This window comes from Sebastes umbrosus, chromosome 10 (assembly GCF_015220745.1).
Source record: "Sebastes umbrosus isolate fSebUmb1 chromosome 10, fSebUmb1.pri, whole genome shotgun sequence".
Lineage (NCBI taxonomy): Eukaryota > Metazoa > Chordata > Actinopteri > Perciformes > Sebastidae > Sebastes > Sebastes umbrosus.
The window spans coordinates 26,768,180-26,795,792 of NC_051278.1; the positions used below are offsets into that span (position 1 = coordinate 26,768,180).

The following is a 27,613-nucleotide window of genomic DNA, read 5'->3' on the forward strand; positions in this document are numbered from 1 at the left end:
TTTATTACCTTGTAGTAGGATCTGCGACCTTGGTATCCCATATTTTCCTGTAAAAGAACCAAAGAACAGATGTTAGTTTTATCAGGTCTGTATATTTGCTGAGGCTACCAGCACACACATGTATCACCCTGTGAGGTGACCTGGGTCACCAATTTCTCATGCAAAGAGGCAGTGACTGTAGGATATACTGTAGCACCTGCTGTTTGTTTTATGTGTAACCTGGCCACACAAGAGGGATTTCTGCCACAGCGAACAGCGGCACAAACACATACACACCCACTTGCTTATTACTAGTCTTAACTGGGGTACTGGGTGATGACTAAAAATAGTTTCAGCTCAGACACTGACCTTATCAAAACGATGAATCATACAGCTCCGTATATATCCTCTGTATATAAAAGCTATGTGTGCGGCTTTGTGGTGAGTGTAAAATTAGATATGTTGATGCAGACGACCGGTATAGTTCAAGGAAGAATGCAATGTTCTTGTTCTCTTTATGCAACTTCACTTCCTGTCTCTCTTTGTTGCTTTGTGCTTTTCAGCACATATTTGCATCTGGAATGTGGGCTGCTTGCTATTTACTATGTTTATGTTAAGAGTGCGTAGCCAGTATATCATATGTTCTTGAGTTATACAGCAACAACACTTCCTGTTACCACAGATAAGTGTTCAACAGGAATGTGCTGCTGGGTAAGTTTGATCTAAATTACCCACCTTTGCATGAAATGAATTTGACTTGCCATTCTTTGTTGCAATATAACAGAGCGTTGTACATAACTACAGGATGTAAGAACTATAAAAGGGTAAAAAAAAAGCACACATAGGATATTTTGAACTATGTCGTTAACCTCTGAAGCCACACGCAGTCCAAAAAGTCATGGCATTCAACATCAGTGATGTACAACATTTCTGGGAAAACAGGGTTTGACCAAGCACGATATGCAAACAAAGAACTCTGGCAGTGCGTTGCGCGTCCGAGAAAATGCCAGAACCAAATAGAGATTTATGCACCGAGTGCGCTGGCTGTCTCGGGAGAGCGGTGGAGAGGAAAGCCTTCTGTTCTCTTGGCAGACACGCGTAGCAGACATGCCACACAGAAACCATGCCAGGACTTCCTCAAAACCGCTGCAAAGTGCATGCACCATCACAGACATTCATATCAATTACACCAGAAACACCACACGCTACAGCCTGACTGATATTTTAAAGGGCCGTTTATTGGCCAATATTGGTACATCACAGATATTCTGGTGGTGCTATGGGCAAAAAAATAAAGTTCATAGTATGGGCTATATTGAATGTCTTCTTTTTACATTCAAAGCTTCTATTAAGGTTTTTCGAGTGAAGTTTTGAAGGTCTTTCGTCATATTATATTTTATGATGTGAGTTAGTCTGGTTATATAAATGTAATTTATGGTTTAGATTGCTGCTAGACCGCCCCTTACACAGGTGCGTACCTCCATTTGTGTGCGTCAAGCTAGGGCAAACAGTTTTTTGACTGCAGTGAAAATGTTGTTTTTGAAAGGCTAATCGGCAACAAATATGGATTGAAGCACAATATTTTGTTAGATAATTAGGAAATGATTACTATGATCTGTCTTTTTTCGATAAATTTGGACTTTACAACGCTCTCGAGTTATTGGAAATGTTTGGATCACACGAGTCAGAAACAATCCTACGCAGACACCACTGGAATCTTAAATCTACAAATAGTATACATTAATAACAATATTAGTGTCGTCTGATCTTTATCTGCAATACTCGGTTTTAACAGAATGAATAGACCTGCAAAAAAAGAAGCTGCGTAGCATTCGAATATTGATTTAGAATTCGAATGTCAACGTTATGAATGAAGCTTGAAAGCTTCAAACTATTCGGTACAGCCCTAGTTCATAATGCTTTAGGTAATTTAGAGACTAACATTGTTATATACATTGTAAATGCATTTATGAAGCACATTTATCCAAAATGCTGATCACAGAAGGTCATTCACCCATCCACACTCACACCCCAATGGCAGCTCTGAAGCAAAGTGAGATTGGGGGTTTTGTCTGTTTACTAAGCTCTAAACACTTACTGTACAACAGGCATTTATCAAAATGAGCTGGGGAGGCGTGCTTTCTATTAAAATACCTTGTGCAGTGAAGCACGCACATCTTTTCAAATTTAATCTCTGTAGAAGTGTATATCAGCATGGCATCACAAGTGTGGGAGGCTTAAATGGTTTTAATTTTCTTTGTGGGTCACAGTAAAAAAAACTTATGCCAAAAAATACGCCAATGCTGGTTTTAGTGGCATTCCCCTTTAAAGAAACAAACACGTCTAAGGATATTTGTATGAAACAGGTAGATAAATATTTGAATTGCTGACATGAACTCTAGACATTCCCGTAAAGGTAAAGCAAAAAATAACCCTTAAAAACAAACTGAGGATGTTGGAATCAAGAGCAGCATTGTCTCTGACATGATGTTATGTAGATGGTTGTGTGAAGTCATGGACTGCTGACTGAACACTTTCCAAAATCACATAACAACCTGTTTCCTGATGCTGTCAGTAGTCAATGGGCCAGAAGAGACCTCTCATTAAAAATATTAGCATTTGGTCAGGAGAAATACTTAAAAAATGTGCGTACTTTCATTTCAGCAATCATTTAGTAAACAGGGGTGTTTTGCAGATTACAGATGCTATTTTTCAACAAGGACTTTTTTCAAGCCCATTTGAAGCACAAATACAACTCTGAGGAGCTTAAATAATGAACATCTGTAAATGAAATCTCAGCATCTTAAATTGCATTGCTCGTTACCATTCAAAGCTATATCAAACATTTGACTTGAGGCAGACAATTCCCCTTATTTTAAATCACGTGCAGAGCTCTAAATAAAGCCGTATGTGTGAGGTCACAAGACCTGCTGTAAATTGCGACACATTGTATAGAATTTAACACTTATTCTTTACAGTGTCTTGAATTACACTTGTAAAACATCTTAAATGTGTCTGCCATGTGGCTCTGCAGTAACATGCCATCGGTTATAGACAGTGAGGAGCACGCACACACACACACATTTTCCCATGAGGCAAACATGTCTGTGACTTGTTTGTGACCTCACCACAGACCGATCAGCTAACCAGTTTCCCTCACCAACAGCACTACTACTACACACAGGCTATAAATGATACCATCAGGTCTTTCATTTGACTGAGTTACAGCACTCTTTGAATTCATGTTGATCTCTTAAAAATGCTAAAAAAAAGTCACTTTTTTACTATATAAAATTACATAATTAACAATGAGATCTTCTCTTAGTTATGAACTAATTCTATATAAATACATGTAATTGTAATCGGTAGTATGACAGTGTTTCTCTACATGCTGTGTGCTGGTGCAATGAAGTATTAGTTTGTTTACCACCTCCATAGCATTCATCAGCCTTTCTTAAGAATGCAAACGGTGTTTCAAGCACTTGTTTTGGAGCCAAGAGAACAGAGGCTAATGATAGGGAGTCCCACCCGCCTGTTAAAACACAAGCATTACACCACTTCTTGGGTTTCATCACCCTCACACTGCTCACTGGCTTCATTTCTAGGTCTTTTGGTTTTAATGTTAAAAACAAAATCTTTCTTTTTATTTTAAATGCTTGAACATCTGTCTTAAAAACTAATAATGTAAAACTCAGGGTGCAAATCAGATTTAAATTAATAATGCCGTTTGCATTACAAATACAAACCTTTGATTTTTTTAAATGATTTAGTGGAACTGCAGCAGAAAAGGTGCTTGGGAACATTTTATCAGAGTAAAAGCTGCTCCTTTTTTGCTTTAAATTTTGCTATTTATTGCTGTGAAATTGGCAAAAACGTTGACCCTTTTTATACCCTTATTGATGAGCTTCATATTCTGCTTACTGATTAGGAGGTCACTCAATTTACTATTTGTTGCTGTCCATTGACATATTGGCATATTGTGAAGGGAGGGAAGAACCTCTAAAACATCTGTAGCCCCCGGGCCTCAAGTTATAATACGGCACCTCTGGCTATACTAGGAGTACTAAGAAGGTTAAAATATTTAACCATTAAACCTTAGTTTAAAGGTTTACTCAGCACATTAAGACGCTTGAAAATATCTTAACAGTGGACCTAACGCTCAGCTAAAAAAAAATGAAAAAGAAGGCCAAGATGAAACTAGTTTTAATGAAAATATTAAATATTTTAGAAAAAACGTTAAGTATCTGTGAGAAGGATCTTGCATGTCCGATTGTTGCTAAATATTTCCATACAGACCAAAATGAGCTGATAAAAATCACTATGTTTCAACTCAGTTTTGAAGTCTTTTCCAGGTCACAAAAATAGCCACCAGCATGCATACAGAAATTAAAAGATGGTAAAATAAATTAGAGAGGAGGTCATTGAGGAAGATCACACAGAAGTCAGACAGTGAAAGCCAAAACTCGGTCACTCAAAATGTCACACAAAAGCCTGAAAATGATACCCTCATCATAAGAACATTTCAGCTGAAACATAATTAAAAATAAAATGCCGGTTAAGTCCCCAAATCACTACGGTGACAGGGGAAGACAGACAGCTGCTGACACAGCGGGCTGCGCTGCAAACTGCAGCTGTAATTGGACATATTTCACACGAGCAAGCGAAAATCTGGCTCGTCTGCTCCTGTACTTTCTCTCCGTCTCCTCTTCCTCTTGTTACTCTCTTCCTCCTCCTTCGCCAACTACTGTATGTCTTACTCTCTCGCTCTCTCTCTCTCTCACAGCTATAATTGGGGGTGTTTTTTTCACTCTCAGCAGAAACCCCGAAGAGCCTTGGTCCTGACCAACCTGTAATTACAGCATCTTCAGAGTCTCATCCAAGAGACACAGGGAGCCGAGAGACATGGCATGGTCCGCGATTTCTAAGAATGGACTGAGAGACTTGGAGCAAGTTGGAGAAACAGTGGGGGAGTGTCGCTCGCTAAATTTGGTGAAACCATGCAATGCAACCCCAAGCTTTTCTGGCAACTGTTTCAGCGGAAGATGTTACATGAAAACTGAACATCGTATTGTCTCGCACCCAATTGTTTCTCCTCGACTCTGCTCACATTTTGTACAGTAATTATAATTACAGTGGCAATTTCAGGCAGAGGGCAATCCTTACAATTACCCATAAGTAAAGGCTGAAACAGAACTACCAGAATTCCAAGTATTCTTTTTGTTGTATATAAACATCCCCAGAACAATAACAAAGATATGGTTTCATCCTGAAAACCAAATACTATAAGATAAGTTGAGTTATCACTATCATAAAGCCCCTTTCTCACTTGACAAAAAACCCACGAACACCCACTAACATCTGGCTTTTCTCTTTAAGGTTTCAATTGGCATTCATTCCCAGGACAAATTACTCTGCAGTAGTCAAGAGGAATTTATCGGCTCCAGCTCCGATCAGCCAGCCCAGTCGCACAGACTGGAAACAAAATTTATGTATGCCAACTAATTGTGGAACGGGAAGTATAAAGAGCGGCGAACGCCACGTAGGGAGGTGGTCGGAGTGTTTGGGTGAGTCAAAAAACATAGGGCTTTTGCCCAGGAGACCGCTGTTCGTGTCCCGTGTGAAACCAGAAGTCAAAGTTGATTTATTTGCAACGTAACTTCCGTACTTAAGTTACAGCACTTCCAGAGTTATTTGAACCCAAACCACGATCTTTTTCTAAAGCTAACTAAGTAGTTTTTGTCACGGAACTTCCGTCCTTATGTTACGCCACTTTCGATGTTATTTTAACCCAAACCACTATCTTTTCCTAAACCCAACTACATTAAGTAGTTTTGTTGCCTAAACCTAACTAAGTACATTGTTACCTAAGCCTAACCAAGTTGATCTTTTCATAAACCTAACTAAGTAGTTTTATTTTGAAAAGACTGGAGCGGAAATTGACACGTGCGTCACATGTTGTTTAAAGTCTTGTAGAGCGTCACGAAAAAAAAAGGGACGTGTGTCTACGTACACAAATCAAATAGATTCAATTTCGTGACTATTTCACGAAATGCTGTGAGACTTGGAGCAGCAGTGATGGAAACATGACACCCAGGTGGACACGCTAATTTTCCAACGCGATACTATGTAACGCGCGTTGAAGTGACTATAAAATATCAAAAATCAACAGGGATTTGGACAATTATTGTAATTTATTAACGTACAAAATATACAATTAATACTCAAAGCGACCAGACTCCATTGACAAAAACTGATCATCGAAACACACTTCATTCAAACTCGACAGAAACAAAACCGTCTTTGTTAGTCTTTCCACTGTTCCAACAATCACCAACTCTGGTTTGAGTTTGAAAGAGAGACTGAATAAGTAACAGATATAAAAAAAGAAGTAACCACTGCAACATTTTCACTGTTTACTTACCCTGTTTTCTGACGCATTCGAGACGTCGAACGTGACACACCAGAAAAAAATATAAAAGGCAGACTTGTCTACTGGCAATGGAAAAGGAGTCTATCACCTATTTTAACGCGTTTTCCCGTGTTTAAAAAACCTGCATATATGCGCTAATTTTGGTGGAAAAGGGTATAAAATAACTTATAACTTGCAGCTAAGACATTAGGGCAAGAGTACACCTCGAACCAGTTTGAAGTCAGAGAGAGAACAGATATGCATCTGTGGACATAGAAAACAGGTACAGATTTGGAAACAAACACATCATCGTGGTTCAGACCAGTATAGTGCAAAACACCAGGTCATACCCAGGACAGGCAGACCAAGATGTATCGAGTCACGACCGCTTCCATGCCAGAGCCTTATAATTTACACGCACAATAACAAAAATCAACATAATGGCATACGCCCGCCCAAACGTTTCACCGTACATTTAGAAGCAGATATGTTTCACTTTGTTGTGGCTTAGGTCAAAAGACTAAAAGAGCCCATGGAGTGCTATTGTTTAAGTTTCTTTTCTTTGACCTTAGAGTGAGATTAAAAAACAACATCCTGAATCAGCCACTGAGCAGATTCCCTGCAGGCTTCAGTCCAAGCCCTTCAAGCTACAGCGGCCATGTCCTCCTCTGTCATATCTCTCTTCTTGGTGAGCGGCCAAATCTCTTATGTTACAGCCATACAAATCTTCCCACCTTATTCCTCATACAACTATTACTTGTACTTCTCATTTCCCATTCTTTGCATTAAGTGGCGAATCTGTGCTGCGATGGAAAATCTAAGCGAGGCATGAAAAGCATCACACCTGCAATGCGGGGAAGCTGTGTGCTCTAATAAATGATCCTGTACAGCGTCAGGCCAGGCTGTTGGACCACAGCTCATTCTGAGGACCTTTTATTACTGAAGATACGATGCCTGGTGATGCCCTCGTCCTACAACAATACAATCCAGTTATAGCGTCACTGTGTTCCCAATAACAGAGTTCAGCGGACGTAGCTGAATTCAAGGGCAATGCAGAAATACTTTCAGTGAGTGAGTGAGTGAGTGAGTGAGTGTACTCCAAAAGGGACATTTGTAAAGTCAATAAAAAGTTAGAAAAGTCTATAAAACAAATGAGTTACCCCCTCAACAGTTACAGCCTTTCAGTAGAAAGAGGAATCTAGCACCTACAGTACAGAGCAGATGTTGCGGTCTGTCGCCAGTTGAGTCAGAATAACCCCAGCCAAGAGAGGGAAGGAATAGCTAAACTGTGAATCACCAAGAGCCGGCAGCTCTCCAGGAACCAGATCCAACTGGGTCCCCATTCCTCTGAGGACAGCAAAATGGTCAGACACTATTCATTCTTACTAGATAATAATAGCACTGGAGTAATTCTCTGCTAATGTGTGGTCCTCCTGTGGTTGAAGAGCAGAACCTTCCTAAAATCCACTGTCGATGTTTTTTTTTCAGCAGGAGGAGAGGAAATAGAGATCAGAGTCAAAGGGGCAAAAGGAGACACTTAAATACAATTTAAAGTAAGTACATGTCTCATTGGAACACTGTTTCCATAAGAGTATGTACATGTACATGACGGGGCTAGGTAACGAACAGTTTAAAAAAAAGTAATGGTTTGACTTTTTGGGAAATTCACTTTCTTGTCAAGAGTTAGAGAAGATTGATACCACTTTCATATCTGTCGGTTAAATATTAGGAACCGAGCAGCAACCTCTGGTGCCACGCAGAAGTGCCAAAAACTGCAGTTCCTTAAATGGCCACTTGAGGCTAGCTCAATCCCCATAGACCCCTATGTTAAAATCAGTGGGCAACTTCGGGGTCTGAGAAGTGAAGCCAATGCTGAAGTGTCTTAAACTTGCATTCTTTCTAACAGCCAGCAGAGGACGACTCCTCTGGTTGCAAAAACAAGTCAGATTGTATAGAAGTCTATGAGAAAATGAGCCTACTTCTCTCTTGATTTATTACCTCAGTAAACATTGTAAACATGAGTTTATGGTCTCAATCGCTAGTTCCAAGTCTTCTTTAATACAGCATGATGTTCATTTAGTAAATTATGGTCCCATTTAGAGTCAAATAGACCATAAAGTAGGGTATGCTTTAGGGCGGGCTACCTTATGATTGACAGGTCGCTACCACGGAGTTGTCTGGTCTGGGAGTTGTCGGCTCTGGGAGTTGTCCGTGTTTTCGTCTTACAACTTTAATTATCCTTCCTTATTTTAATCATATTTTTCCGTATTTTGAAGTATGCTTTATTTAGGAAAGTTCCCCTTTGGTTACTTTATCTTAAGGCCAAATGAAACACTGATGACTTTGAGTAATTTGGCTCATTTTGTTGAACACATTGAACACATTTCTATGTTCCCCGAAAATAGAAGTTCCCCGAATGTATTGAAAGTATTGTATAGGTTTTGGTACCAAATCTAAAGTATTATACTGACAACACTATCAAAACAATTTCAAACGACACCCAGCCCTCGTACGCATGCACTGGCAGCATGTCACACGCGCTGTTGAAGTGGGATGTAAAAGTGAAGAGATGCATGGCTGACTCAAGCCTGCAAAGGCTGCCCTGCCAATAAGACGAGTCGCTTCACAAAGACCCTCATCCCGCTCTCCAATAGCCACCTCTGTCCCACACATGGTATCGATGAGACAGTTAAAGCACAATCAGCAGTGATATTACACCTCAGCATGGGAATCTAAAAGTTAAAGTGGGGCTGTTTGTCTGAGAGCCGCAAGCTGAAGATAGCATCAGAGAGAGAGTGAGAGAGAGAGGCAATGAGGTGAGCAGAGGTGATTTGCCTAGAGAGAGGTGTAGAGAAAGGGCAGCAGAGAGAGGACAGGGATGCCTTTATCATCATCCTGAGGCTGGGGGAGGGATGAGGGGGGAGTAAAGGGGGACACGGGGCAGAAGTGGCTGGGGGAGGAAGATAAGCCCAACAAAAGGCCTTTACTCAAAGTGGCTCTAAATGGGATGCCACTGTTGTTTGGATGAGTTTTTATTCACTTAACAACGGGCTGAATGGCAAAGCATGTTGCCCTTCTGAACCACAGTCAACAGCCCAGAGTGATGTAATCTAATAACTTGAGTTCATGAAGGTGAAATGTGTTGCTCTCAGTGCCGCTAGCAGGAAAGATTCATACTCACTTGTATGTTTTGGCGTTGTGCTGAGTAGCCTCTGGAAAGCCAAGCATCCCGCACACAACTCGGCTGCTGTTGACACTCCAACCCAGGTCACAAACCTGCCTCCATCTCCCAGCGTGCTTCACTTCCACCACACCCTCTGCGATCAGGCTCTTCTTCTTGGTAGACATGAGGATGGGACGAAGGCGAACTTCCTCGATTTTCACCTTACTGTGACCCTTTGGGGCAGATGCACATCACATCTACTGTTACATGCGTTTTTTGAGAATGACAGAGAAATGTGTCAGAGGTAAACTGCCGTACCTCGTGGTGTCTTTGGAACCTGGGGATCTCATATTGATGCCCGTTTCCATAATGGCCATATCCTGGATGCCTGCGGGTGGTCACGAGGCCCTGCCACTGAGGCGCGGGACTGCCATTGGGCCTGGCGGCGGTGCTGGGGCCCCTGACCGCCGCCTGATCCGGCCTGCGATCAGCGGTGCACACCACCCCCAAGTCTTCAGAGTGCTTACAGTCATTCACCCCCCAACCGTTGTGTTTGCAGTCCTTCAAGGACTGCTCCGAGCCATCACAGCGTACATTATCCATCCATATCGGGCCTTGTGGAAGGATAAACAATTCATTACTTCACTCATTGTGAGTTTCATTGATTGTTCAATTGACAGACTGGGCATTGCATCTACACAAGGGCCCGAATCAGTTCCTAAACACCTAACACTTGACTTTTACTGGCACGCTGATTTAGGGCTGCACCTTAGCGGCGTGCTTAGTGGTAGATACACAGTATTTTACAAGGCAGGGCGCTGTAGATCCTGCTCCTTGAATCCACTCAACCTTCTCTTTAATTTGGATTTAAAAGCAGCAGTAAAGAATGTCCATAAACCACAGCAAGTGTTGCACAACTCTGGCAAGCGAATGCTGTCATTATTCTAAAACAAATGCCCCTTTTTGGCCCATATATTTGCTCTACCAGCCTGCCAGGCGACCTTAACGAGATGTAGACTCCAATGCCACAACAAGTTATCTTTGTCACTTTATGATGTTAGTTATTTTGGATGTCTTAATTGGTGGTCTTTTCATGAAGCCATGCATTTAAGTGCGTTGCGGGGGTGGGACACTGTAACATGGACATTTTGCAGGAGACAGGTTGCGATAATCTGGTCCAATATGGCCGCCTACCTTTTGAGGCTGAGACATCTTAAATCTAATAAATAACTGTGATAATCTAATGGGCTTTTTTCAGAGCAGACCTTTTGACTTGTCATGGCAGGAAAAGCACAAGTGTAATTAATACCATTTACGATGACTCTTGCGATTAACTGTGAGTTCCAATACCTATACTACCATACTATTTAGTAAGCCAGAAAAAGATTTAGTATGTCCCGAGACATAGTATGTCAAATGCAGTATGCCAAAAATACCAGGATGTCCTACTGCATCCAGTCACATATTGCACAAAGAGAAGCAAAGAGACTAAACTCTGGTGTTTTTTTGACAACAGCTGCTGCCGCCATTTTGGACTGAAAACACTTATTATACACATATAATATTTTATTGTTCAAAAGGCCATTTCGGTAAAATTCGAAAATAGAATAGAAATAATTTTGTTTTACTTTTGTACGCCACTTTTTAGGCGAACATTTTACTGGCGTCCGGTAGTCGCTTTCCGTCCAAAATGGCGGAAGCGTAGCCTTGCTGCTGGTCGCTGATGTTGCAATGGAACGAACAATTGACTTTTTCACTTCTTGGCAATATACGTTCTTTGGTATGCAAGCCAGCATGATTTTCTGGCTATTCTGACCCACAATCCTCTGTGCAGTGGATATATGATCAAGAGGGTCAAGGCGAAATGTTACGATGAAGTAGTATGTCCCAATCGTACTGTATGCATACTGTATGCAACAGGACATACTTTGTAAGGGCAGCTGCGGTATATGTGCGAAAAGTAGACAGAAAAAGTATGCAATTTGGAACGTAGCCTAAGTGTATTAGTAAGTATTTTACTGAGCCAGCATGCACAGTCCTGGTAAAGGAGGTTGCGCTTAGCCCTAAGCATAAAAATGGGATTTTGTTTTGAAATCTGGGATGTGCTACCCTACCCAGCATGCACAGTGTCCGGGGCTCTGAAAGCTAAATGGACTGCAGCCCTTATTATGATCATTAACCATTACACCTGTGGTTTCCCTGCTATATGACCATATCAAAGGCCTATCATAGCTCGTTTTACCACTCACATCCAGTCTGTTTGACTTTGGCCTACTAGAACATGGTGACATTTGACCTTCCCTCATTAAAATGTGTCACTACTAATTGTATTTGTGTACAGGAAGTGCTCTCACCTGCTCCCTCTCCATACTTGGCGCTGTGGGCCCAGGTCACCCCACTCTGGAAGCCCAGCTCTCTGCACACCACGTTGGCCATCTTGATGTCCACCTCGTCATCGCAGACGGTCCCCCACGTGTTGTTGTGCAGCACCTCCACGCGCCCTTCGTGCGGCTCTCGCGCATAGTTGCCAGCCAGACGCACCTTGGAGGCGGGTGCGCGAGGCGCCCTGCTGCGCTGCGAGGACGTGGTCCGTCGAGGCTCAGCGCGAGCGGGACAGGAGAGGGACAGCAGCAGCGCGAGGAGGAGGAGGGAGCTCGAGCAGAGGGCGCGGGTCATCGTGACTGCGAGGAGGGGGTCTGCAGGTAAGACATGAAATACTGAATACATCATTCATTCTACTTCTGCTTAATTAGACCAAGATGTTTTATTCATTTGTGTTAAATTGACCAGTTGAGTCATTTCATTGTCTTGTCAGTTTAAAGCTGCAGGCTAATTTAACACATCACCACTTTTAGATATATCCTGAAACTTGAACTATGGTGCATTAAAGAGTAATTCCCTTCAAGTCCAACAGCCGGTAGGGACCCTGCCAGGCCTGGTTATTAAACAGACCAACGGTGACATCCTCTGGACACAATAGTTCAGGTACTCAATAGCAGAATACAGCCAGTGTATCTGCTCTCAGCCAGAGAGGTCAAACTTGTTTTGTAGTCCCACTGCACATTTGATTTAACTTCACTGTTGCAGCATCAATTTTGTGATGGCACTGCATGCCAAAACACATAAAATGAATAGGCTACTACTTTTCATGTCAAACACAGGCGTATAATTAGAGATACAACCAACCAACGCACTTTTGTATTGCAATTCACGTGAATAAACACCCTCCCCAGGGCTCACTAAACCAGACAGAAACACGAGGCTGCTGGAGGTTAACAAGTGTCACAGCCAAACAACAAGGCAGTGGTGGTGACAGAAACATTAAATCACCGCTGCATGCACACAGTGAGCACAAAATACACAAAATCTGTTTGTCTATTGTGACGATAAAATTATAAAGAACAAACCAACAACAAAAAAACAAACAGACTTTGCAGACTGGCCTCAGTAAATCATAGTGGTTAAAAAAAAGCAGCTTATATGGTATAACTTCTTATACTGTATATCGCTTGTTACTGCTTAATTCAATGCAAGATTTTAACAACAAATATCTCTACTAAATGTTTGAACTTTTGCAGTATTATAGCTAAAATATTGTTAAAATTAATGTAGTTAAAGTCAAGAATAAAGAGAGGGGAAAAGCATCTCAACCCTTAAAAACACCTGTTACACTCTAGATGCATATTTCACAATAAAATTCAAATAAAATTAAACAATAAATTAAAATAACAGATAAATCAAGTGAAAATAAAATAACATTCTTTACCGAGAAAAATGTAAAAGGAGAAGGTAAGGTGAAAGTTCACTCACCTGGCAGGCAGCAGATGTTTGCAGTGGTGGACGTCACTGGCTAGGGGAGAGTGACTGAGTGAAGGAGTGTGTCTACTAAATGCTCTCCTTAGTCAATCCTCCCTTTTGCCCTCCTTCTCCCTATATCCCTCCCTCCCTCCCTCCCTCCCTCTTGTGCTCCCTTTCCCTCTAGGTATCTTTCTCCCATATACTGTAGAAGCGTTGACATATTTCAAGTGCTAAAATGTAAAGCTGGTTTATTAAATTGCAACCTCATTGTCTGCATAATGCTCCGACACGTTTTCTATGAAATCTAAAAAATATCAAAGTAGTGGGTTCCCTCCACTGATGGAGGATTTGTCATTTTAACTTATTCTGTTTCTTTGCTGACATTTGTAGCAGTCGTTCCTCACGGATGAATGAATGTGACAGTGAATGTTTCAGAAATTAGTCTCCAGCATCCACAAGATGTTCAGCACCTTAGCAGAAATTGATTGAACATTATAAAACTAATTTTCATAACCAAATCAAGTGTTCTTTTCTGGCCTCTTTACACCTCTCTTCTCTGATAGGCTGAAGATGCTTTACACAACTGCCCATGCAGAGCGTTACAAAACCTTTAGGGTGAACGTGTGTAAATGTGACCAACAGGAAGGACTCTGGTTCCAGAATAGTTTCAAACATCAAGCTCCAAGTGTCTTAAAGAAGCTCCCTACACCACAGGGTAGATATTTCCTTGTTGAGATGGCCGCAAACCACCGACTCTAAAATAGGCCCAGCCTCACCGTAGCCATGGTGCACGTGACTGATGAGAATATGCCATACCACCCCTGCCTGCCCAGGAGTGTTACTACCAGTCTAACCTATCATCATGGTATAGAAAGCATAAAGATTTGAGTCATCGGTGTAGGTCCAGATAAAAAAAAAATTAGGAAAAAGTTTATGGCTTTCTTGCCGGGGTCACTTCAGTGCTCGGTCCTGATCCGATTTAGGTTTACTACTAAGGCCTTTCTGCGTGTTTGAAACTTGTTTATTTATTTTTTGAGTCATTTCGGGAGGATTTGGGACAAATTTAGCTACATGGAAATGTTGTGGCGTCAGGGTGTTGTGTTGATAAACTGTATTCCAGTTTTCGAGTAAACCTCAGCGGGCACCTTTTTGAGGCAGCGAGGTTTATTCATAGACGTGAAGAATTACAATCATGACAGGGGGAGGTAGGAGCCGAAAACATCAACCAAAGACCGTAAAAACACTTCCTCGTATACAGAGCTCTAACAGGGTGCAAAAAAGAAATCATACGTTACATATACGCGTGTTTGTGTGCACAAACTTTGAAGAAGTAATTGAGATATTTGCGTGTGCGAGTGATGGTGTGACTGGGTGGTAGGATGGTGGTCCCTCCCTGACTGGTAAACCCTAACAGGAAGAGCAGACCCCCTATTAGCGGGGCCAAATCAGAGGGATCTCCAAGGCCGACAGGGAGAGGAAAGAGAGACGTAAAAGAGAAAGGAAGTGCGAAGGTTAAAAATATAACTATCATTGCTGTGTGTGACATTCTTCCATTAGAACTCGCACTGTTGCGTATCAGACTAATTAAACTAGACCAGACAGGTGTCCCTGCCTCTGTGCCAATACTTAACAGCTCAGTGTGTGTGTGTGTGTGTGTGTGTGTTAGTGAGAGTGCATTACAGGGCTCTCGGAGGGCTCATAGGGCTACAAGTATCTGAGAGCAGCTCTCTGTGGCAGAACGCTCTCGCTCTCTCTTTCTCTCTCTCTCTCTCTCTCTCTCTCTCTCTCTCTCTCTCTCTCTCTCTCCACCTCTCTAATTACGCCGACCGAGCCGGCTCTGCCCTTAACCCACAATCTGTGGAGGCATGAAATAAATACATGCTCTCCAACAATAAACAAGTGCCTTTTCAAACGACAGCACCTCCTCATGCTCACCCCCACTGCCGTCTCTCCAGGCTTTCATAATGCTTTTACTTGGAGCATGTGGGCACATACTGTAGAGATAGAGGATATGCTGTACAGGTTAGAGAGGGCTGAGAGTGCAGAGAGCTATACATAGAGGTTGATCCAGAACAGGGGTGCACAAACTTTTTCCCTTGAAGGGCCAAAACTGAAGCTTAACGGTAGGCCACGGGGCCAAAAGCAAACACCTGTTGTATTGTACTGTTACGATGCAAAATGGTACTAGGATCCCAAGTTCCCCTGATTGAATATTCTTTTATTTTTTACATAGTTAACTCCTTAAAACCCACCCGCTGAATTCATTTACAGTCATACCCAAATTATGCAATTCCAAAACTGTTTAGGGACCCCAGTATACAGAAATATTCAAACACACCATTTTTAGTGTAGGCAAAAAAACCACATTTATACTGCATTCAAAACACTGCATTTTTTTTTTTTGCCCAAAACTGCATGTGATTATCATCAAGCAGGCATGTTTGTAAACAGGAGACTCGTGGGTACCCATAGAACCCATTTTTATTCACATATCTTGCGCGCACCCCGCCTTCGCCCAGTGTCAGCTGGGATCGGTTCCAGCCCCCCCGCGACCCTGAATAGGATAAGCAGTTACAGATAATGGATGGATGGATGGATGGATCTTGATGTCAGAGGTCAAGGGACCCCTGTAAAAATGGCCATGCCAGTTTTCCTCGATAAAATTTAGTTAAGTTTGGAGCGTTATATAGCCTCCTTCACGACTGGCTAACATGACATGGATGGTACCAATGGGTTCCTTAGGTAGTCTCATATGATACTAGTATCTTTACTCTAGCTCTAAAACTGAGCCTCCTCAGAAACACAGTGAAGTGGGTCGAGATCGCCGGTGATCCTGCAGGTCTTTTAATTAAAAAAAAAAAATAAAATGCTAACATCTGGCGGGCCAAATCAAACCTTATTGCGAGCCAACTTTTGCCCACGGGCCCCACTATGGGCACCCAGCTGATCTTGCATCATAGGGCATCTTTGCCATAACCTCAAGGCGCTCTAAAGTGTGGCTATGGGCTTAAATTTATTAAATTAGGTTAAAATTTATATTAATTTATTATTAATTTATACCTTTACTCCCACTTAAATTTCATATATAATGGTTGGAAATCTTTAGCAGATAGTCGTTTTTTCCCCTTTTTTAAAGGATATGCACTTAATTTTAAAGGAGTACTCCACCAATTTATTATTGCACGTTCACATAGTCAGGGGAATAACAAAAGAGAAAGTAAGGATGCACAATTAATCAAATTTTAATCTAAATTGCATTATGGCCTACTGCCATTTTCAAATTGCAGGAGGCACAATATTTGCTAAAGGCAAAATGTGTGTCAAAATACCATTTGAAATTAAATATGTCCTGGCTTACACACCATATTCTACAGACTTCAGAAAACATTTTTGTTTGGTAGAGATCCCCACAATAATCACACTATAATCATGTTAATATGTTTTTCAATGAAAATGAGAATAATTGTGTCAAATTTTCATTCCCTCTGATATCGCAAATCATATTGCAATTGCAATATCAGTCAAAATAATCTCAATTCGATATTTTTTCAAAATCATTCAGCCCTAAAAGAAAGGTCAAAATCATAGCAGCAGTGGCCAAGATATCCAGATTTTAGTCCCTAGTCTGGATCAAACTCTAAAAAACACTCACGCACATAATGCAACTCCATAGCATCTTTCATTACACCGCCCCTGCCTCCTTTGCAAAATGCCCACTTCTTTAACCCAACACCTCTAGTTTGTAATGCAGGCTTTCTCTATTGGTTTATTTTAAACTTTGGAAGATATTATTACTCATTTTGAGTAAACTTCCATGTGAAAATCAGTGGAGTGTCCCTTTAATGTTGCAGCCGCGTGCTCTCTCACACTTGCATGGACTACACATGCATTGGCAGGTGGCATTAGGTTTTAGTTACTCTCTATTCAACATGTCTTATGTGGGATATTGGTTGCTTTTCCCACACGTTCTCAGTAGTGTTAATCATGTCTCCATCTCCCACTGGTCTCCCACTGGTCTGAGTGGTTACGGATTCCCTAATGCATCTTTCATGCTGGCCACACAAGTGTCTCCCACTAGTGATGACAGGGTTACCATATTCCCCCCACACCAGCCAGGCCTGCTTTGATTTACTTCTTCAGGGTTTTGAGTATCAGGAATGACTTAAAGCAACGTCTCGGTTCCTGGAGATCAAAAAAAGATGAATGTGTATGCAATGCATAGGCTGGTTAAGTCAGTGACATATTCCAGTGCAAACCTTTCATGTACAACACTGCCGCCTTGTGGACGGCAGGAAAACCGCACACCACTGCCAGAAAATTCATGTTTATGACATATAGGTAGCATAACTCAGATGTTTCTCCCCCAATTTGTGCCATTACTCATGTAGAGACTCAGAAGTAGGTGGTTCAAATACATTTATTAAATATAAAAGACTCTTTTTTTGCAGTGCAGTAACGATAATACAAAGTATTTGGAAGATTAACAGGATTGCAGTGCTCTGGTTATCAACGTGTACATCATAATTAAAAATGCATTTTCCTGAAATAGTTTCAAACAAGGTAAAAAGACTAAAAACATACCAAATAACTCAAATTAAACCCAGGGAAATCGTTTGTCCAAATTTGAAATGTCCATAAGATGAAATCAAAATATGCTATGATAACATCCAATGCATTTTATTAGTCGGCAAAATTAACCATAGTTAACAGCACTAGTCACAAAAGAGAGCGAGTTTGTTAAATTAACAAGTGCAGTCTTAAAAGGTTTGGTGTCCAATTCCTTTTTCACAAGTGTTAGCCACAAGACGGAAAGTAAATACGAGAAAAGCAGAAGTGCAGCGTGTGACCGTGTTTGCACCGAATGGTTCTTACTAATGCTTGTCTCTTAAAGCAGGAAAGAAACAGAAGAGGGACTTTTAGAAAAGGCCAATAAATGAAAAGCTGCATTCAGCTCCCAAGTTACATTGTAAAAAAGAGAAACAGAAAAAAACACTTTGGTATAAATAGGGAAATAAATACTCTCTCTATGCCGTGCATAGTTTACTAGTGAACGTAGTGTGGACTTGAACCAGGTGCTGTAGCTGTAATCGTAATCTAGTGGATGATACAGACACATGCTAATGGGTTTTAATGCATTGTCTAGTGTTGAAACTCATTCAAGAATGAGGCTGTTTTCAGTGCAGAGCCATCAGATGAAGCATTCTTTGGTTCACTGAAATACTGAAATGGAGGACCTTAGGTCAAAAACACTGAGTGAATCATGTTACACATGTTACACGTGTGGGCACATGACTGAACATGACTCTTTTGTAAGGCACTGTCCTGTAGTATGTACTTGTTCATCAATGACATTGCCATGTCACAGACATTAAAGTAGGTGTTTGCATGTCTGACACAGAGTCGGCACTTTTCTTTTGCATAGACATAAAGCAGGTTGGGTGTTTCTATTACTTCTTCCATGCCGTACAAGTATGGTCACGAAGGACAACGAGTCCTCCATAACTTGCAGTGTGTGAATTCCATCTTTCAACAAAAGGGCAGCCAATAAAGAGAGTGAAATATACACCTAATCTGTGCGTTAATGCGTACAATTTGAAATCCCTCCAGACAAATTGGTGGTTCTTATGTATGATCATCTTAACTGAGGCTTCATGACACAGTATAAAGGCATCTCTGTGGGCCACTGTAGCTTGTTGACTAGAGGACCTCATCTGCATAGGGGAGGTACTGAAATGCCAGGTACATCTGTTGGTGAGTCTTTGGTCTGGCGGGAACAATGTGTTGATATTGGAACATGAACAACGAGTGGGAAATGCAGCCCCAGACTGAACCGCAGACTGATGTGAGCAGTTGTGGACCGTGGATAAACCTTAAACTGTTAAAAGTCAGGTTCACAAACTGCAACTTAAAGTATTGGCCGAGTTAATGTACTTTAAAAATAGGGAGGAACACTGATTTGTGATGGAATTTCTAAAGGAAGGTCGACAGGATCATCACTGAACAACCTTGGCCAGAAAAATCCATACCAAGCCTTTCATTACTGAGGTACATGACAGAGCCATTACTTTTCCCCCCCATAGTGTACCAAGGCAGTTTCACTTCCTCCTTATGTTGTATGCCTGTGAGGTTAGGTTGTATCCGTTAGAGCTGGAATAGATCACCATGTGACATGAAGGGCTGCAAATGTGAAGGTTTTCATTCAAAACAAAGACTACACCAGGTGATGTTGTTGCTCCCCTCTGGTTAATGTACTATTGAGCAATATCATTGAGTCTTTAGTTGAAATGACAACCTTCATGCTCCCAGTCCTTTGTGGCACATGTGTGACTACCCCTGCCTCAGAGCCTGAGTGCTGACTCGGATCCTTTGACTATTCTGGTCCATTCTGCTACAGTGAATATTTTCAGCCCAGAGAACCTGGTCCAGTAAGTACCGGCTCCTTTGGCTCAGTCTGTGCATCCCAGTTCCCTGCACACTACTGAGGCAGAGAGTAAACGGAGTTCAAGGCTGCCATGGCTTCCTGTCCTTGCCTTTCTGATCAGGAATGTGTTTGTAGCGACACTTGTCCCCGAAATGGCAGCCGGTGGTTCTCCAGAAGTAACACTCGTCTTCGTTCACTGGGCCGCGTCGTCGAGGTCTTGAAAGAGAGGGAGATGATATAAAAAAGGGACAAAAGACAGACTAACGGGATAGTTCGGGTGTTTTGAAGTGGGGTTGTATGAGGTACTTATACATAGTCAGTGTATTACCTACAGTAGATGCCCCCAGTTTGGAGAAGCAGACAGGAGTTACCGCATGGAACCAAAGCAATGTACCGCTGTGGACAGGGCCGGGCAGCAAAACGTATTTTAATGTCAGTTTGAGTGTACGCTATATTTAGAATATTTTCCCCGGTTTACCTTGCCGTGAGACAGCTATACAGTCCATTTCCGACGGGAAACTGAAGCAGTTATCTATGCTCTCGCAAAAGCCACCAGTCTCCATTGAAAAAAAAACAGTAATTTTACCTTGCAAAACACGGGAGTTGCTGGTCTACCACTGCCTCAATTGGTTAGTTTGTTTGTGTTTTTGTATGACTTTGGTTAGTTCGGATTCCCCAAAGTCACACAATAGCATGAACAAGCTATCCGATCGAGGCAGTGGTAGACCAGCAACCCCCGTGTTCTGCCATGTAAAATTACAGTTTTTTTCAACGGAGTCTGGTGGCTTTGGCAAGAGCACAGATGGATACAACGGCCACAGTTCCCCGTTGGAAAGGGCAGTCTGGCGGGAAGGTGAACCGGCAAAAATATTCTAAATATAGTGTACACTATTTTTTTTTTAGGTGGCTAAAATATGTTTTGCTAATGCCCCCCGTCCACAGCAGTACATTGCTTTGCTCCAGTTCTGATATTCCTGTCTGCTTCTCCAAACTGGGGGCGTGCCAACCGTCACCTCTCAACTACCTCATACAACCCCACTTCAAAAAAACTGAACTATCCCTACAAATATAAAAGCAAGAGCTTCTTACCCAACAGCTGCTCCTGCCTGCTGTGTGACAGGGAGACAGGTCTTGAGTGGAATTGGGAGGACCCTCTGAGTGCGACGGTCAGGATAGCGCACCACTAAACGTGTGTTCTCAATACAATAACCCTGCGAGAGGAAGCACACACGCCACTCTAAGTCCGTTACAATGTTCTTTAACAACACAGACACAAGATTGATCAGGCCAGATAAGTACTCACGTTCAGTTTCTCCATGGCACGAGCTGCCATGTTTGCATTCTTGAAGTTGACAAAGGCACAGAATCTCTCGTGCAGAACGCGGATACTCTCAATCTCACCGTACCTACAATGCAAAACAAACAACTTAACGGACAAGTCAATAACCACCTTGGTTAAACATTGGATAAACAAGTGTTTGCAGTTCATTAGTTTCCAATTATTGAATTAAGATTAGAACGTTTATATAGACTGATTTCAAGTCGTGATTTAGGTTAGTGTCAAATATCGTACTGGACTAGGGTCATACATTTTAAAAAGGTCCCATAGGTGTTTCTCAGTTAGCTCAGTGGTCACATTTCCCACCCACAGAGACGGGCAAGGGCTTCTGAGGGAAAGAGAAAGAGAAAGAATGTGACTGAAAGCAATAAAATCACAGCTCAGAAAAATGAACTCGTTCAAACTTCTCCAAAGAACACTGAAGTTGCGACAACCTATAAAAGACAAATGAGTCAAAGAAATCTATTTCCCCTTCTGACCCGTGGCTTTGATTGGACAAACAAATAGTCACCTACCCTGGTTGCACAACTGATGGATCTTGGCACCCAGCTGCAAAACAAAAAGAGCTTCATTAACAGAAAAAAAGGCTGTAGGACTCTAGCATATAGCCTATTACTGCTTACATTACTGCTCTCCAGTGTTACAAAGAGAAAATGCAGGCCCTTTTTTTTATAAAATATGTACATGTGATCTTACCCCTGGAAGCATCAGAACAAGATGCCAGAACAGCCTGCACAGTTGAAAATTTCTCCAGCAGTAGGACACTTTGCACTTCATCAATACCAAGCTCCTGAGGAAAGAATAGAAAAAAAATAATAACCAGTCGTGAAAACGCATTCAAATGAATTCAATTTTAAATCAAGATGACCAGTTTAATAACAAAATGTTGCTTGTAAAAAAATGAGTGGAAGCTCAGTTCATTTTCATTTGCAGTTACCGAGCTTACAGGAAACACCTTTGCCACTTGGTTTTTGGGTGTATTTACCATTAACTGGAGCACTTTGCAGTTAAAGAGGTCATTGACTGCCTCCTCACAGTCTTTGTCGAGTTTCAGCACCTGCTCCATGGCCCTCTCTGCCTCACTGTATCGCTGCAACGCACGCAAAGAACCACAAAAATGAGTTAGTAAAAGGCTGATCTAATCACACTGTAAGTGTGAAGCTATTCAGCAGATATTTCCTTGATTACATGCCATATACGCACCTTCATGCCCATGAGAGCACTGCCCTTGCGGAAGTGTCCTTTGGGCCAGTCCGGGGCCAGCTGAATGGAGCGTTCAGCATCTGCCAGGGCCTGAGGGTGCTGCTCCAAGCAGTAATAGCAGTAGGAACGATTCCCAAAGAACCTACAGGACGCAATTTATTAATGCAAAAAGGAATACATGTGTATAAAAATGTATGTCCTCCCTTTGTAATAAACTAGTCATAATCACAGATGATGTACCTGTAATCCTTTGGATCACATTTGATGGCTTCTGTAAACATACTGACAGCTTGTGCGTACTGCCCCTCCTGCACCAGCTTTATGCCTTTTTCTGCTAGAAAGAAAAAAATGCTTGTAAATAATTCTCTGGTGAGTCGGCAGCCCGAGGGCTCGACTGACCGCAGTGCTGCCAGTGTTTACATGCTTGCACAAAAGGAAATGTGTAAATCAATAATTTCCTCTAAAGCTTTGGATCTTTGTCAATGAATAACCTATTAAAAGGCTGGTTGTGTGCCATGCTATGCAAAAACCATTCCTTACCAGTCAGTGACGCGCTTTTCTTGGTCATAGTGTCAGTTCCATTTGTCTGTAAGAAAAATATTATTTTATATTATTATATTGTTTTTATCAGTTCATGTTTACAACTGTGAAAATTAACTTGATCATCAAGTTCTGAACACGCAACAGGAAGTGCTCGGATTTGCCTTTTTCACTCAACAGGAAGTGCTCGGATTTGCCTTTTCAAATCAGGTGCACAAATGATGCATAAAATACTTTAAACTGATGACAAAAGAATACATATGTAGGTATATATTTTTTTAAACAGCAGAAACAGTAAAAACAGTTTTTAGAAGAGTGTTTTAGCTTTATGCATCTACTTTGTTTTGTCATTAATATAGAGTAATCTGTACTATAACGACTAAAAATTGAAGACACAAATGACCAGGATCTAAGCTTCATCCTACAGCTGCAATATAGACACACGCATACACATAATAACAACTGTTGTAAAGGTTTTCGTGGTCCAGAGTCCACTTTTCTACACATCAGACTTTGGCACTGCCAGAGAAACAAACTGCTGCCACAAGAAAAAAATAGTGCACAGTTGTGACAGGAGCTCTTGTCTTCTCATCTCACATTATCTGTTAGCATTCATTCACCTCTCTCCTGGCCTCGTTCTCCTTGTTTTCTTTGGACTTGCGACTCGATCCTTTGGGTTTGATATGGCTAGCAGCATTAGCAAAGAAGGCACTGCTCACATCCCACTCTGGCTCCTGTGGGACGCAGAGAGTCAGACGTTGGTGTTTAGTCATGTGCCGTCCAGGCCTACAAACATGCAGGCTTCCATATCAAACACATATACTCTTGAGCACCGATGGCTTATAACTATAATAAAAGTGATAGCAACAGAGGATTCATGCATGCATAATACTGTAGAACAGTTCCCCGACCTCTTCAGCGGGTCTGTCCTGGGTCTTCTGTTGTCCTGAAGGAGCCATGACTGGAATGGCGTCATACTTTGCCTCATTTTTCTCCTCCTCAGCACCGACTTCCGCTTCTGACTCGCTCTCATCCAGTTCAGACTCTGCACCTCCATCTTCATCTTCATCATCCTAACGTGTATAAATATCTAGTTATTCACAGTAAAGGCAAATGTAGAGTGTATTCCTAGAAGGAATAATGTGATTATTACCCGTTCAGTACTCTCATTTTGCTTAACCTGCTCCTGCTTCTTACGTTTTCGACGTTGCTGAAACAGATGCAGTACTCGACACGTCAGAAAATGCACGACTTTACCCATCATTCATAGCATAATGAGCTTTACTTATTAAAGGTGCAACAAGTAGGATCTTTAAGGGGCGTAGGGATTTGTTCGCCAACCTTCCTCTTGGCTTTGCGTCGCTCTGCCCTCCGTCTGGCCTTCTCCTCTTCACTCAGATCCTCTTCTCCATTTAATGCATCCTAAACACACACACACACACAGTTGAACATTGTAGGTTCACCCTCGCAGTCCTGACAATGCCCTGTCAGTCTGACACCATTTGTTTACCTGTGACAAAATGGCATCATCTCTTGGGTCACTTGCGGCACCGCAGTCCATCTGCTCCTCCTGCTGCTGGACAGGGGGGCCTGTTGGGAAATACACACGGCACTTTAGAACCTGATTATATCGTTTTCATTTTTGTCAATGTTTGGGAACCAGATGTGTTGTCAGTTGAAACGGCTCTAATCAAAAAAATGTCTATTGTTCTTGAAATGTTGAAACGTTCAGTCCGCACATCAAGTCATTAACTATGCACATTATGTTCTATCAGGAAGGTAGCCATCAGCTACACATGCCCTAATAATCACAGGGATTTGCAATAATGTTGCTCTGTACAAGATGTTGTAAACATCTGCACCACAAGCAGCATGATCATTGTATGTGTCCTAACCTGACAACCACAGGAATTTGTCTTCTGGATGGCAAATAAACTTGTTCCTCCTTCCTCATTCCTCATTCAAGCCTGCGACCTTTGATAACAAAATGCAAAACTCTAAAATGACATTGGGTGGGGACAGGAAAGATGATGTAATGCTTTCTTATAAAAAAAAAGAGCTAGGAAAGCTCAACATGAGACAAAAATGCGTAGAGTTGTTGATTCAAGTTGTTTCTTTTTTTGGTCTTAAGGAGAGAGAGAGATGTTTGCTCAAACTTTTCCACAGGCTCAACATGCAGCACACAGCTGCCTCGGGCACTGCTGTTTGAGAACACCGTATCTTTTCTCAGAAAAAGAAATTACATTAAAAACAACCACCGCCCTGAATGTGGGATGTGTGTGTGTGTTGGGGGTCATAGATCAGATCAAACCAAAACCCTGGAGCTGATTTAGGCCTAATAGCAGCAGACAAATGAAAAGACAAAGGGGAAGCAAAACACTAGACCATGCAGGATTCAATGTGGTGTCAGATTTCCATTTGTTCACTAGTGACAAATTCATACTTGGTCTGTGACTCATGTTATGGCATTGATGGAAGTGATTGCAACCCTCCTACTGCTCAGCACAGTTTCGCTCTTTCAGCATACTACATTTCTTGTGGGACAAGCAAAAGAGGACAAGCAGCCACTGGACTTCCTCATTCTATCTTTATATATGTATGTTTTTAGGGTATTGGGGCTCTGTCAACATTTAGACAGTGCTGATGAAGGCAAAAAAAAAAAGGCCATCCATCCATGCACATTCCAGGCAGCACATTTTTTTCGCATCTGTCGAACCAAGTCTCATTAGCTTCAGTAAAGAGTCTACCATTCCACCATCAGTGTCTCCAAACATACATAGAAAGTGGAAGGAATTTCAGCTGTCCGTGTCTGGCCCACTACTCAAATGTCAAAGAAGCAACCACTGCTAAAGTGCAACTCCATCCCATCAGCTGAATCAGGCTTTTTTTTTTTTTTGTTAAACCTTAACTATAAAGAAATGTCCTCCTAACAAATAAATTATCCAAGATCAGTGGACAAAAGCAACAAAAGAGTCTCTGTCTCTCCCCCCTTCAAGGAGACTGCTTAAATTAGAGTTGAGCTGAAAGGTGAGCTCTTTCAACAGGAATGTAAAATAACAGTGTATCATCATGGAGCGGAGCTTTAAAAACCTGGAAGTTAGGTGGGTGTAGGAAAATATTGATACAGTATCGTATCATGTTATGTTTCGTGATACTGTATCGATTCTCAAAAACACTAATAATTAATAGTTTACATGCAAAAATGAACTCAGTCAATACTTACTAGATACTATATATGGGCCCTCTCAGTGTATATGCCTTCTCAAAGTAGTGCTATGATGTTGGGTGTTACAGGGATTGTTATAAATATAGATCCCAACTGTTGTGATGGCATAAAAAAAATATATCACCTTGCTTACAGTATCGCAATATATTGAATCGTAACCTCTGTATCATGACACGTATCGTATCGCCATATTCTTGCCAATACACAGCTTTACTGGAAATCAGCTTCAGTTTCTTTTCACCCAAACACACACACACACACACGCAGAGAGAGAGAGAGAGAGAGAGAGAGAGAGAGAACCTCATCATTAAAATAATCACTACTAAATCAGGTGTCAGTGATTTTGTAAACTGACTAAAAGAAGAACCACCAAAACAATCAGTCTGCTCTCTGATGTGACATTTGAGGACACAGATTTAGATTACACGCTTCATAGATTATGTCAGTAAACTAACCTGCTCTACAGCCTGCACTTCTAGGAAACTAAACTCACATAAAGAGGAACAAAGTGTGGTCACATCATGACTATATTTAAAGACACATAACGTGACGCTCATACAACTCAATGGATGTATCTTCTGGGTTTACAGGGCTTTTGCCACCTATTGGAGGCATTGTTATCATACCAGCATGCGCAGTGGGAATGGACATCTAATCTGGATTATTTATGTCCTTTTACGCACATCTACTGCTATGTAAAGCGTGATCAGACTTGTATGTTGTGTTATTAGTGGCGTAGTGGATGTAAAAAGTGTTTAAAAGTGTGTTTTAGATGCGACTGCGCAAACTTGGAAGTGGTGCAAGCCAGGGTGTAGCTGGCACAGAGAGAGGAACTCTCATTGTTTGACCAAGAACTCAGTTTGAACTTCACGACAAAAGACATCTACGACCACATATACTTAATCAACCAGCTCAGATCATATCCACGGGTTCACTGTCACACACACGCTTCATTATCGCTTCATTGGATCAATTACTAGACTTGCGGTCGAGTTCAGAAAGTTTTGTAAAAGTGGGACGTTTTTCTTACCGCTCCCGAGTCCCAACAGCCTGCATATATCTCTGGTGAATTTCATGAGTGCAACCATCCAGCATTATCCTCTCAAATAGCCCACCATAAAGGGTTTAAACAGATGTTTAAGGTCAGTGTGAACACGTTTGAAACATTGGGGGACAATCGGTATCGAATCTGCGGGAATCTTTTGGTGGTTTAGTCCACTTCCTGAGCGTCAAACGCCGACGCACGGTCCACCCTGAGCAGCGGCGTCTTAAAGGCGCAGTACACCACCATCCATTATTCAACGCTTCACAGCTTATCATGGCTTTTAAAGGTTTTAAACAATCAATTATTCAGACAAAAAGTGTTATACATTCACAATTATTTGCAACAAAGACAATCACAGACTCAGATGATTACTTTGATAAATGTATCAAAGTAATTAAATGAAATACATAGTGTGTCACACACACAGTAACATTTATCTACAAAAATATAAAGTACACATGAAGTGATGAAAAGACTAAAACTCTGTAGT

At 41.6% G+C, this 27,613-nt stretch overlaps 2 protein-coding genes across 3 annotated transcripts in view; both read right to left on the reverse strand.

Annotated features, from left to right (window-relative positions):
* The window catches only part of loxl4 (lysyl oxidase-like 4), a 31,783-nt gene extending 18,353 nt beyond the window's left edge, over nucleotides 1–13,430 (reverse strand). Inside the window, exons 1-5 of the mRNA XM_037783306.1 lie at nucleotides 13,362–13,430; nucleotides 11,906–12,247; nucleotides 9,870–10,165; nucleotides 9,570–9,784; nucleotides 9–47 (exon numbers count right to left, since the gene is read on the reverse strand). Of these exons, the coding sequence (XP_037639234.1) occupies nucleotides 9–47; nucleotides 9,570–9,784; nucleotides 9,870–10,165; nucleotides 11,906–12,227 (872 nt within the window). The 5' untranslated portion in view covers nucleotides 12,228–12,247; nucleotides 13,362–13,430. The remainder of the gene's footprint in view (nucleotides 1–8; nucleotides 48–9,569; nucleotides 9,785–9,869; nucleotides 10,166–11,905; nucleotides 12,248–13,361) is intronic.
* A 4,318-nt stretch (nucleotides 13,431–17,748) lies between these two features.
* Nucleotides 17,749–27,337, reverse strand: zgc:123010 (uncharacterized protein LOC641500 homolog). 2 transcript variants are annotated; one of them, XM_037782955.1, is made up of 16 exons: nucleotides 27,109–27,337; nucleotides 24,363–24,442; nucleotides 24,194–24,274; nucleotides 24,006–24,062; nucleotides 23,764–23,925; nucleotides 23,473–23,586; nucleotides 22,853–22,898; nucleotides 22,553–22,643; nucleotides 22,313–22,454; nucleotides 22,095–22,199; nucleotides 21,806–21,899; nucleotides 21,625–21,658; nucleotides 21,360–21,437; nucleotides 21,074–21,176; nucleotides 20,860–20,981; nucleotides 17,749–19,986 (listed from the first exon to the last, which is right to left on the reverse strand). In XM_037782955.1, the coding sequence occupies exons 1-16, from the start codon at nucleotides 27,164–27,166 to the stop codon at nucleotides 19,851–19,853; spliced, it is 1,503 nt and encodes a 500-aa protein (XP_037638883.1). In that variant the 5' UTR covers nucleotides 27,167–27,337; the 3' UTR covers nucleotides 17,749–19,850. The 2 variants fall into 2 exon arrangements, with proteins under 2 accessions (XP_037638883.1, XP_037638882.1); XM_037782954.1 differs by having other exon boundaries at nucleotides 22,553–22,646.
* Nucleotides 27,338–27,613: the final 276 nt, after the last annotated feature.